Here is a 12572-nt window from a genome sequence, read left to right as displayed (position 1 = left end):
TACTTCAAGTCCTCCTGACTTGCTCTAAAATCAAAACTCTGTCAATATCTCTCTCTCACACACTGTCTTTCTTTCTTCAGTCATAATATATATTTCAGTTCTCTCTGCCCTGCTGGCATAACTGACATTGAGGATGGTAAACATGCAGGAATGCATACATTATTTACAGCACAAAAGAGGCACTTGCGCACGAAAAGCAATTTGTAAATAAAAAAACTAACTTTCATTCCGCAGATCTCAAGAACCCAGAGATCGTGACCCTGAGGAATCTCACCATGGACAGCACTGGTGTCTACAGGTGCACAGCGAGCAATGACGTTGGGGAGGAAAACTGCACCATCGAGGTCACAATGCAGTGTGAGTTTTGGGAGTAAAATGGGGGAGTGTTCCTCGCAGCATTCACCTCACACCAAACTGCCACACTGATTGATGGTTATTGTTTCAAACTGCAGCTGGAAATACATTTATACCCCTCCCTTGCCTTTCCATCTACCTCCCTTCAGACTTCAAATTTCCCCCCTAGTGCTTCAATACTAGACTGCAGCAAACTTAAACTGGTGGCTACTGGTCACCACCCCTGCTCCAACAGTCATGTTTCACTGTCACGCTAATACATTTTCTGAGAGGCCCAGGACGGTTGGGGTCATGTGTAGAGAAAATGACACATCTAGCGGCTCAGCAAAAACTGTTTTCTAGCACTGGTGTTAAATTGAATTTTGGCACTGTGGCACAAAACTGAGGAGTGTTTCTCTAGTAAATGAGCGTGGAGGATAGGTATTTGTGAATTTAACACTAAGGATAAAAATGATGAATAATATGTAAGAGACGGAGACACTAAGTGACTGTCTCTCCCTCCTTTCTCATTCACAGTGGTGAAGGATGTCGGGAAGGTAGCAGGCGCAGTGGTGGGAGTATCCCTCGGTGTCCTCTTTGTCATATCAACCATCTGGGTCGTCTTCCAGAAGAAAGAGAAAAAGAAGTACGAAGAGGAGGAGACTCCAAATGAGATCAGGTTTATTCATCATCTTCTCTTCTTTCATCGTTGTACTTTTTTACAATTTTGCACCATTATGGAAGTGGCACACATGGAAGCAAGGGACTATAAGTGAAGACTTTTGCTTGTGTTCATGTATGAATGTATGCATATGTTTTATGTGTTTATCTCTATGTTTCTGTTAATTTATTTATTTCTATGGGGCTGCTGCCTTGTCAGCTTAGCTGCAGTTTACATTCTTAGATGAGCTTGTGAATTTATGTTGTCCAATCGGTGTATAAATCTCTAATTTAATTCTGCTCACACAGAAATTATATTTTTTATGAAAATTATCAATAATTGATTTTGCAAAGTGAATTGTTGTAATACATATTTTCCCATTTAACCATTTTTATGAAAGTTTACATTTTTAAAAACCTTGGAATAGGTGGAAAAATGGGTAAAATTCTACATTTTGTTCAATGCTAAGGGAATCAAAAAATATATATCTTTTTACAGCACGAACCACTATTAGCTTAATAGTACATCTTGATTCGCCTCCATTCTATTTACCACTAGCTCTGTTCGACAGACCGATGTTGATCTTTGCAAAGAGTTGTGTGTTTACCACTTGAGCAGCAGTTCAGCTGAAACTGTTCTAAACTAAGCAAGTCAAGTGCTAACTGACACAGCAGCAACCCCATTCTGCCTGGATGTGCTCGGTGTCTACTTGTCTTCTCTGTGTGCGTTTGTGTTTCTAAAAATAAAAACTACAAGGTCAAGTGTTCATCGATTATCTTTTAAGAGCCTCCCTTTCACATCACCCTTGTATTTCAACGCGTGCGCATGAGTGCACAGCTGTCTGTCTGCGGCCCTGCAGCTGAGGTCACAGTAGTTTTTTTGTTATTCCTTATTCTAAAACCTGTATGCATTGGTGGCCCTCTAATGACACTTGCAAATGTTTTTTTTTTCCTTTTTTTGTGACAGACTGGAGTTGGTGTAGGTGCATATTTACTGATGTAACAATGAATAATGCACAGTGGTTTAGGGGCAGCTTTGACTAAATAATGCAGATGTGATGAAGTGTTCTCTGTTCTCATGCCATGTTGAGAGTCTGAAACTTTCCACTAATGTGCTCCATCCGACCACCAGCTGGTCATGCACATCACTTGGGTGTAGATTTAGAACCAGCCACTGCTGTTTAAAAATTTTATTATTGTCTTACAAGACTTATAGAACCTTCTCTGGTGTGCCTGAGAAGATACCAGTCAGCAGTGCACAGATGAGATGCTTCTATTTCTGACTCTGTAATTTAAATACTACAGTAATACTACAGTAACAATCGGAGCACAAATTACCTGTTTTGGTAACTGAAGCTGTGGTCAGTCAGACTCTTTTGAGTTGCTTTTGCCGTGCATTTTCTATTTTTCTGGTCTCTCTTGGAAACTTTTCATCCTGTCATTTAAAAAGTGAGGCAAAAGTAGAATTATAAAGGAAAGTTTTCATTGTATTCTCAGCAAAAACTTTATTTCCTTCAACAATTGTGTCTGGGGAGCTAGTGATTTCAGCAGATTTCATTATTCCATGCAAATATGTTTCAAAAAACTCAGGAGCTGGGGGGTATCTCATGAATTACATGAGGCCCCACATAATACTAGTCCCATGTGTCTCAGGCCTTAGAATAGTATTAGAGAACGGTGCTGCGGTGTAGTGTTGTGCAGTTCAGTGTGTGGTTGTGTGTGTGGGGTGATCTTTTCTATTCTTAGAGGTACAGCTGATACAAAATAAATGGACTTTCTCATGATTGTTTCCTCTGTGTGTGTTTCTAACCACAGGGAGGATGCGGAGGCTCCCAAGGCCAAGCTAGTGAAGCCCAACTCGCTGTCCTCATCCCGCTCCGGCAGCTCTCGCTCCGGTGCCTCCTCCACCCAGTCCATGGTGCACAATAGTGCCCAGCGTGGCCACCGCCCACGTCCACCTGCTGTGGCAGCTCTCAAGGAAAATGGACAGCCTCCAGGCTTCCCCCAGTCCCCTCCAGCCTACACTTCAGTGGTGCCCCCCAAGACCCCCGAGCCCCCTGCCACTCCCAAATTCAACTCCAGGAACATCTCTGGGCCCACACCCCCAACCCTCATGGTCCCCGCCCAGACCAAGGCCTTTCAGACTGTGTAAGACTGAAAGCCAACGCCTTTCCTGCAGCCATGTGAGACTCCCATCCCTGCCTAAGCCCCCCTAAAGACTAAGACTCTTCCATAACAAAGAAATGCAACTAGTAAAAAGGATGTAATTAAAAGAATCAATACTATAAGTCCAAAAGTACTTTTAATGAATGCATACTTAAAAAGGGAAAATAAGACATGCTTGCCCCCTACTGAATTACATAAAACAACAAAGCAAAAGAAAAAGCAGAGACCCGAGATGCAACACTGTTTGTGTCTCACGGCTGAAGGCAGAGCTTTTTTTCTGAGTTCCTTCTTTTGGCTTTGGAAGGCACAGAGAAGCACCCTGTGCAGTGAGGTGGAAGAGGCCCCCTGGTAGAGCTTTTATTTATTTATCAAATCAAAGGGTTAGGCATGCAGTAGAGAAAAGGAGTGGAAAAAGGAAAACAGTAAAGGCAGGATAATAAAGTAAATCCAAACTCTGAGCCAGGCACCAACGGAATCATACTTCTGTTGAGCATCAGCTGTAGGAGATGAATCGAAGCAGGATGGGAACAAGGAGGAAGTGCAAAAGTGTATGACAGCGACTGATTTTTCTTTTTTCTCTTGGAGGACAGGGGGCTCGGGGTGATTCTCTGATTCATGTCACCCTGCACCTCTGACTTGCTGCTTCCAGCACCTGCTCTGAAACCACAAACCCCCCTTTGCCTCTCGTGGGCTGGGCCGAGTGTGCCCATCCATGTGGACAGACACAGCGCGCGGCATGTGCATCATCTGCCTCAGCGCTCTCGGTCTTTCGTGCTATCATAAGGAGCCCACGAGAAACCGCGGCGGTCCTGAGACTGACTCAGCTGGCTCACACTCAGCTCATATGCTTTACCAATCAGCAGGGGAAACTTCAGGTACAAGGATGTAGCATTGACTGTGGAGTCAAATCAATGGAGTTGCTACCACCCCCCCCCCCCCCTCCCTTCCCACATCCTGTCTTCATCTATGGACATCCTTTTCTGGTACTGAATATCCTCCCTGAATAATTAAATAGTATTTATTAGGCCTATAGCGATACGTTAAATATAGGGGATAAGCATCTATTAGACCAGCTGGACTTGTTTTTCTTTTGTCTCTGCTCTCCTGTGTCTCTTCTCTCTGAACAGGTTGTAAAGGGTGACAGACAGCCATTTGTCCATTCATCCATGTTAAGAAGTGCCACCAATCCCTAGGATGGGTTATTATTGTTGCTCTTTTAAACTCTGTTTTTTGTTGTTGTTTACCTGTGACATTTCTGAACTGAAACCAAAATCTGTCACCATGAATGTGTGATGTACAAAGATGGTGGATCCCATTATTTTCAGCCTCCTACAAGGTACTAAGTGAATATTCAAGCTAAGGCACAAAGAATTGACCTTGACGTTCAGTTTCACAAATACTAAGTCTGAATGAGGAGAGCTAGGAGTATGATTCCAGAGACTTCACTTGTATAGGGTATGTATGGTATCATTGTCGGTACTCTCCTTGGGTCCACAACAATGGTGTGGCACTTGATTGCTGTCTCGCTGAACCTGGTCCTGCTTGGTTATTGGTCGAGCTGCGCTATCAGCCAGTCCCCTCTTTTGTCGTATCCTCAGACAGACCCAGTGCAGTTTGATTGAAAGTAGCTGAAAAAAAAGGGCAAGTAGCCTATCTAGTGTGCCTTTGCAATCCCTCTTCCCTTTGATGGTTTCTTTCTTTGTCCTTTATCTTCAGCACACCAGTGGTAAAGTCTCTGCTCACATCCAGCTTTGAGGGTCAACAGCAGCAAATACTGAGCGGTACAACTTCACAAAGTCGCCCTAGTAATAACAGATGCAGCCTAGGGAGCACCAAGCAGCGCAAACTATCCATGGTGAGAAAGCAATCTCATGCCACGGGACAATGTACTGTACATTCTGTAATCAGTCTTGTTTTATATTGTACATACAGATAGATATATGCACATGATGTCATTTAATTTAATAAATAAGGGTATGTGAGGGGAGGTTTCCCCCTTACAAAAGAGTCAAATGGGAAACCCAGCGTGAATTTAAACCAAGTGTTTCTTATACGCATGCTGTGCCCCAAGTGTCAACTTCATGTGAAACAAACATTATATATAATGGAAGGTGCAGGTGTGGAGTTAAATCCTAATATCTGGACTAAAGCATGCTATCGTCTACTACTGGCCAGATTCCCATGAGATATATGGATTTTATTGATCCCCAGGTCAATAATATCCTTTGATTTTAGTGACACTTTGACCTTCGATAAAGCAGCCCCACTGGCTTGAACTATTCGCCTTTTTTCATGAAAGTATAATCTGAGTGTAGCATGCATAGTTAACACACGGTGAATATTTTGGCAAATCCCCTGAGCTAAATTTTCTGCTTGTGCACAACATATGTTAAAACCAAATGTTTTTATTCTATGACCCTGTGACCTTTACTCTCAGGACAAATTTTACAATTGAAACTCTTCTACTGGTTAAAATAGTAGTAAATATTAAACAGAGTACGTCCACCACTTTCATACTGTAGCTTGCTAAGAACACTTTTCTTCTCCCTTTAGTCGTATTTCACTTATAAATAGGAATTTCCCCCACTAGCGTAGAATATTTCCAAAGTAATTTAATCTCAAGTGTTTTGAAAACCAGCATCTGTCTGAAAAGCACATGTGGTTTGATTTCACACGTGGGATTTCACACGTGACTTAACTGTAAGGGAAATTTAGAAAATTATGCCTTTTATATTCAACTAGAGACAGCAGTTCATAATTGACCAGGGAAGCTACTCAGAGAGTGTGTGTGTATGTGTGTGCGTGTGTGTGTCTGTGTGTGCGTGCTTGCGTGCATGCATGCATGCCTGTGAACGTGTATGAGTGTGTATGTGTGGGTGTGTGCATGTAAATTCAATATAAGCCCTTGGGCCACACCCACACATTCTCATGTTAGCCATTCACTGAGTGAGAAGGATCCAGTCAGGCAAAGTAACCTCTATCCAAATTGATATGACTGCAGCCTGGCAGTGTTTATTTTAGTTTTCACTGACTTATATGCCTATTGAACTTGGCTTCACCGGAAGCAGTCATGTTTTTGCTTGTGGGGATGGCGTCTTGAAACAAAGCACGTCCATAATTCATAACTATCATCAGCTGTGGAGGCCACTTGTATGCTCTCTCCCTGCTCTTGCTGTCTCTTAACATAGAATGCACTTGGCCCTGATGGCATCTCAAGGTGCGCACACACTCCAAAACAGGTAAAAGTTGTATATACACACACTGACACACACACATACTGTATGAACAGGTGCACGCAGAAACGCAAGTGTGTGCGCTTCATGTACATTCACAGTTGCATACGGCCTCACAAACACACACGTACAGTTTGCACAAGCAAAACCCCAAACAGCACTCCTTGTTATTTCCGCTCTTTCAGAATCAATTTGATGGATCGAATGTCTGGACGTATTACGACTGACTGATGGAACCTGGAGACTAAATGTAGCACAGAAAGGGACACTCTACACTGCATTACCCAGGGGACGTCTGCACACACACACACAAACACACACATATATACAAAAACAACTACAACACACACACTTGCATGAAAAAGCACTCGGGAAGACAGACACTGCTATGCATCTTAACAATCTGGATAGCATATGCCTAAAGACTTTTTTCATTGGAATCTGCAGGAGTAGTACTGGGAATCAGGAGAGTATAACAGGATTGATACTGAGCCAGGGCTGTAGGCTCCTGCCATTGAAATTCCCTCCACCACAGATGAAAGTAGCAGTGGAGGTGGAGGATGGGTTGCAAGTCTTCCAGCTGTTAAATTCCTCCAAGCTTTTTGATTTGCTTTCCAGCATCTGCAAGTCTCAGGTGGCAGATTCCCCAGTTTATGAGCCCTCGCGTTGCATCGCTCCTCTCATGTGTGCAGCTTTGTGGCCCGACAAACTTGTGCTCTTTCCAACAAATGAATTTTAAGGCGCTTTTGTCAGTTCAGTAGACTGGAGGAGGAAAGTCTTAACACACCTCAGTGTCAGCAGCACATCCAGTATCATCCTTTGAAACAGTATCCATCAGCACTATATATTGTCTTATTATCAACACTCAAAGGTGCAGTAAAATCATTAATGGTTATCCTGCGTTATATAATAGGAGTATGAATCTCATGTAGCCACAGTGTTTTATGTTCTATTAAGCAGTTTTATTTCTGATTAAAGCTGTTGAGCAGGGCAAAGCGATGCTCCGCCTTTGTGGTTTGGCCTTGTATGTCAGTATAAGGGAATGTGACGCATTATTACTTGTAAAAGAGGAGATGGATGGGGCTAAATATAACCTCAAGAAGGAAAGGAAGTAAGGAAGAAAGCAAAGGTACCTGCATGTCATAGGAGATTGAGCAGATGAACGGGAATGCTTTGCTTTGATGTAACATAACTGTAATCGGCTAAAAAAAAAAAAAAAAAAAAAAAAACTTTTAAAAAAGAAAGAAAAACCTAAAATTGTAAATATATCCACAGAAAAATTTTATGAAGCTTTATTTTTGTCTTCTTAATTTTGAATTTTTTATCCATGTACTTCGCACTTTCTTTGTGTGCTATGCTCATCACCGGCCTGTGTGGGATCTGTGTGGTTGGCTGTTTCTCTTGACTGCATTGTTCCGATGTCAGAGGGAGACATGCTCAGCATGGCGGTACTAAACGGAAATGTAAGACACCTTTGTTTTCTTTTCTCTCATCTGTTTTTTCTGACGTGGCTTCTCTTTGGTTTTGTAAAACGGTATCGAATTTTTTGGTTTGTTTGTTTGATGAAAACAATCCATGTAAATATCACAAGTAAAAAAAATGTATATTTTTACGATCTCTGAGTTATTACTCTTTCATTTGCAAATAAAATATTCAATGACAACTTAATTGGTCTTGTGGCATCCTGATTTGGAATTATTCTTGCTTTGAATGCTTTCATCACTGATTTATTACTATCCCACCGCTGTGCTGATCTTGTTTTGTGGAGTGTGACGAGGTCGGAGCCTTAATGCTAAATGTAAACCCCTTTCATGTGCTTTTATTGTGTAATGTACTGTGCATACTGTATGCATTCACATTCGAGTTGGCTGACCCCTGCAAAATAGCATTACGCTAATAGAGAACTTGTCAGAAAAATTAAAGCTCAAAGGCAAAAAAATTACCAAATGCGAGCATTATTAGTGCATCATATTTGCATTAAGCAGATCACAGGTCAACAGTCAACTCACAAGTTTTGGAAAAAATTTTGTATGGAATCTTCAAAGAAGGAAATATCTCTGCAGTTATAGCAGCTTCATGTTCACTGAATACCAAAACGTAATATCAAATGATGGTAAAGTACCAAGGGCTAAATGTTCAACACAATGGATTTGCTATCTCAAGCAAGTTTTATGGCTTTGCAAGCTTTGTACAATGGTCAGCAGGGATTTGTTTTCTACTTCTTACTTTCCATTGTGTGCTCGGGTTCAGTTAAAGGAGTTGTGCAGGTGCGCTATCGACCCAAAAATGCAGAAGGCTGAGGATTTCTTTTTTTTCAGTATATGCACCTCGTGAGCAAATTTACTGGAATGAATCTGTCTTAGAACTCTACGTTCAGTTCTATAATACTGCCTGAACGTAAGATTACAGTTTGATAGCTGTTTGCTTTTATTACTATAATAGGCATGACATTCTGCACAGTTGTTCTAACTTAACCCATCGTGATCCAAAGCCACTCATTAGGTGAAGATGAAGCATATAAGAAAGGGTTTCTCCTTCTTCTTCTTCTTCTTCTTCTTCCTTGACAGTCTGTCTCGGTCTTCAGCCTCTCAACGTGACACTCGTGCCCGTGGCAACAAGGTCAGGAATATCTATTGACCTGTCAGCCCCTTATTGACTGACATTCATCTCTTCCCTCTGAAAAGTTCTTCTAATGTTGACAATCTATTGAACTGCCAAGATGGAGTGGCTGTGTCAAGCCTGGTTAAAGAGACAGGGGGTGACTTTATCTCTGTTTCAAGGATGCACTCAAAAGGTTCAAGGTTCGAGTCTCAAGAAACAGCTATTTGATGGTCGCAGCTGAAAGGGGAGGGGATAGAGGGTCCTTAATGACGGAGTCCGCCTTTCATTTTACTGACTGTGAAGGTCTGAGAGTTGGGATTGAAGTGGTGCTATTGATTTCAGTTGCATGCTTGATTATTCTTGTGAGTTTTTCTTTCTTGCTTTTCACTGTGAAGAAGTTGCATCAGGAAACAATGCTGAATGCAAGGACTGATTTGATTAGTGATCAGTAAAGAGTGGATAAGACTTTGCCAACAGCTTGGTCAGGAGAAACGTGCTGTTGAGTCTTTTCATAGACGCCGGTGCATGTTGTGTGAAGGACAGGTGCTCATCGATCTCAGCGGCTAGGTGCTCATAGACCTCAACCTTTTCCACCACCTGTCCCTCCAGCTTTAGTGGTCCAGAGAGCTGCGATGTGGGATGTCCGGCAGCCCCAGCAACAAGAGCTCTGATGTACAGCTCCAGAGAGCATTTCCATGACGTGAAGTCCTAAAAGTGGGAATAACACCCTGAGTAAGGGCACATGAACAAGCCACGGGGGATAATACAATTACCAGTGTGTTCTCTGACATCTGTTTGTTAAGGAGTTGGCTGGAGACTGCTGGCTAAATTTACATCTTTTCAAAACACAGCATCCATATTAAGCAGGATCAAAATTTCAAGGCCAGATCACATTTCTCCACCCCTCTGTTCCATGCCTCTGTGCCCATTGTTCCGCATGATTAGCCATGTGTGATGACAATGTCATAAACCCATCTCACTGGCATGTCTACACACACACACACACATACACACACACACGCACACACACACTCACTTGTCAATGTACACTATTCATATGCTATGTGGACATCATTTGGTTACACAGTTATTTGCATTCAAAGTATGTGGGGGGGAAAAAGAACCCTTTGGCATTGCTTAGGTATAAATTTGTTTTTAAAATATAGTCTGGTAATTCATCTAATCATGAACAAAAACAATCTATTTAAAGTAATAAATCATTATAATGGCGTTTTTCAAACTGAAAACATCATTCAAACATTCACAGTGTAGACTGGAAAAAGTAAGCAAACCCCAAGGCTAATGACACCAACAAAACTACCTGGAGTCAGCAGTCAGCAAGCCCGGCGTCTAATCGATAAAACAACATTGGAGGTGTGGGCCAGAGAAGTGGTCTTTAAAGTGGGGGTTGGGACCCTGAAGCAAGGTTGTGAGATCATTTCCAATAAATCAGTGTATAAATACAGGACGTGGAGGATTATCTCTGAGCGACCCTCTCCGAACTTAACCCCAGAAGGGGCTTGTCATGCTCGAAGCTTAATGTCCACACTTCTCATTAGGTGAGTTGAATGTGGGAATTCAAGTAATGAGTAAAAGCTCCAAAAATGTAAGTTTGCATCTGACGGTTACAATATACAAGTCTGATGCTTGAGAGTCTGCTGCTCCTATCCCACATGCTGCATGTTTTCTTATTAGGCCACAACTTACCTATAATTACTCAAAAATATTATAATTGTTGTTAGGCTATCATGTTCTTTGTGCTGTAGTTAAGCTTATGCTTGTATACCCTTATTGTTGCACGTGCACGGCAACATTGGAATGCTTCAACCACCTCCAGCATCTTTATTTTGGGTTTCAGGGGCTGAAAAGTTTGGAACCCTTAGGTCAGAGCCTTATGACCTTTGAAAAAAAAAATATTGATGAAAAGCATCTGCTGACATACAACATGGTTCATAAACATGGATCAAGGATGGATGGATGGATGGATGGATGGATGGATGGATGGATGGTTGGATGGATGGATGGATGGATAGATAGATAGATAGATAGATAGATAGAGAGAGAGATAGATAGAGAGAGAGATAGATAGATAAACATCTTTTGCCTCTGTAAGCGTCGATACCAATTTGTATTTTGCTCTTCGTCTCTCTCCATAATCTGCAAAGTAAATAATTGCAGACTGCCACACAAGGCCTTCACAATGGAAGTCAGTTATATAATTGCACCCCCTGGTGTTGATTGGGGATAGCTCCACTGTAATCTGTGATGCTGATAGGCTCTTAATGAGATGAGTGAAATCCTAAATCACACATCATGCATCATCAGTTGAGATTAGTTAGTCAGAAATCCATTGTGAAACCGATACAAACCAAAAGGGATGCTGTGGGCAACTTCTGGAATATGGCTATGACTAATTTTCAGAACTAGACAGTTCTATGACTGTGAGGACTGAATATATTGTTCTTTCTTGTGCGGTGACCTTTTCCCACAGACACACACTGACACACACCACAGTTATATGTTATATACTCCAACCATTAAAATTGTTTGTAAAAATAATAAATAAAAAATATGAAAGCAAAAAGTTCTCAATCTATGTAGCTAACTGTGCCCAACTGGCTGATATGTCTCTGTGAAAAAGTATAAGAGTAACACTGCTAGTTGGTCTCACAGCATAAAGGTATTGTACAATCTTTGCTTGAAGCTCCCTCTGGTGGAACTTAATATCTGCACCAGGAGCAACACACCCTCACATAGCAATACATAGGAGTGCAGAAGAAGTGCAGACTGTTGCCTTACATTGTTTTGATGCATGCAACACAGTACACTATAATGTCAAGAAACATCCTCAACCATCCCAGAACTGACACACATTTACCTTCTATTCATTCATCCGACCGCTAATGATTTATTATAAAATTTTAACAGCTCAATGCAAAAACACAACGTCATAAGCCACCACTGATGGCTATAAATGGGCTTCACTATCATCAGTCTCTAATTCTGTGGACTTGCAGCACTGCTTTGTGAGTCTTTGCACCAACTCTGGGTAATGAACATTGCTCTGCACCCCACATCTAAAGGATATTTCACTCTGACAACTACACTATTTATAGTGCAGCCATAAATTCAGACAGAGAGGTTAATAGCATACTATTTTTGACACTCATTCTACTTTGACAAACCTGAGTTGTCTTTGCATGTAGATTAACCCCTGGAGAAGTTATCCCTTTGTTGATTGGAGCCGAATTGCACACTAACTACCTTATACTGACAGCTCAGCTAACATTAATGCATTCATGAAATCCCAAATATATGCAAGCATCATTTTACATTATGAGCCTTACTTCTGTACATGAGCAAAAACCAACTGTGTTGCAGATAGAGGTTTCAACTATTCCTGTGCAGAATGTGTCATCTTTTATAGTGTTATGCCAAGAAAAAAATGCCTGTGCACTCACCTAGCTATTATCATTCAGCAATTAAAATATTGAATTGTTTTTGCTTGCAACGAAATGCAGTGAGCATGGATATCAATTTAGTAAACTAGAATCTTAATTCTGAAAGCTATTAGTCCAT

The 12572-nt window shown here is 41.5% G+C and overlaps 1 protein-coding gene across 1 annotated transcript in view; it reads left to right on the top strand.

Annotated features, from left to right (window-relative positions):
• The window catches only part of clmpb (CXADR like membrane protein b), a 66671-nt gene extending 58611 nt beyond the window's left edge, over positions 1-8060 (top strand). The window contains exons 5-7 of the mRNA XM_023282486.3: positions 235-357; positions 871-1012; positions 2809-8060. Coding sequence (XP_023138254.1) covers positions 235-357; positions 871-1012; positions 2809-3145 — 602 coding nt within the window. The 3' untranslated portion in view covers positions 3146-8060. The remainder of the gene's footprint in view (positions 1-234; positions 358-870; positions 1013-2808) is intronic.
• Positions 8061-12572: the final 4512 nt, after the last annotated feature.

The sequence above is a fragment of the Amphiprion ocellaris genome, chromosome 7 (genome assembly GCF_022539595.1).
Source record: "Amphiprion ocellaris isolate individual 3 ecotype Okinawa chromosome 7, ASM2253959v1, whole genome shotgun sequence".
Lineage (NCBI taxonomy): Eukaryota > Metazoa > Chordata > Actinopteri > Pomacentridae > Amphiprion > Amphiprion ocellaris.
Note: the sequence above shows the minus strand (reverse complement) of the source record. Positions and strands in the feature narration are given on the sequence as shown.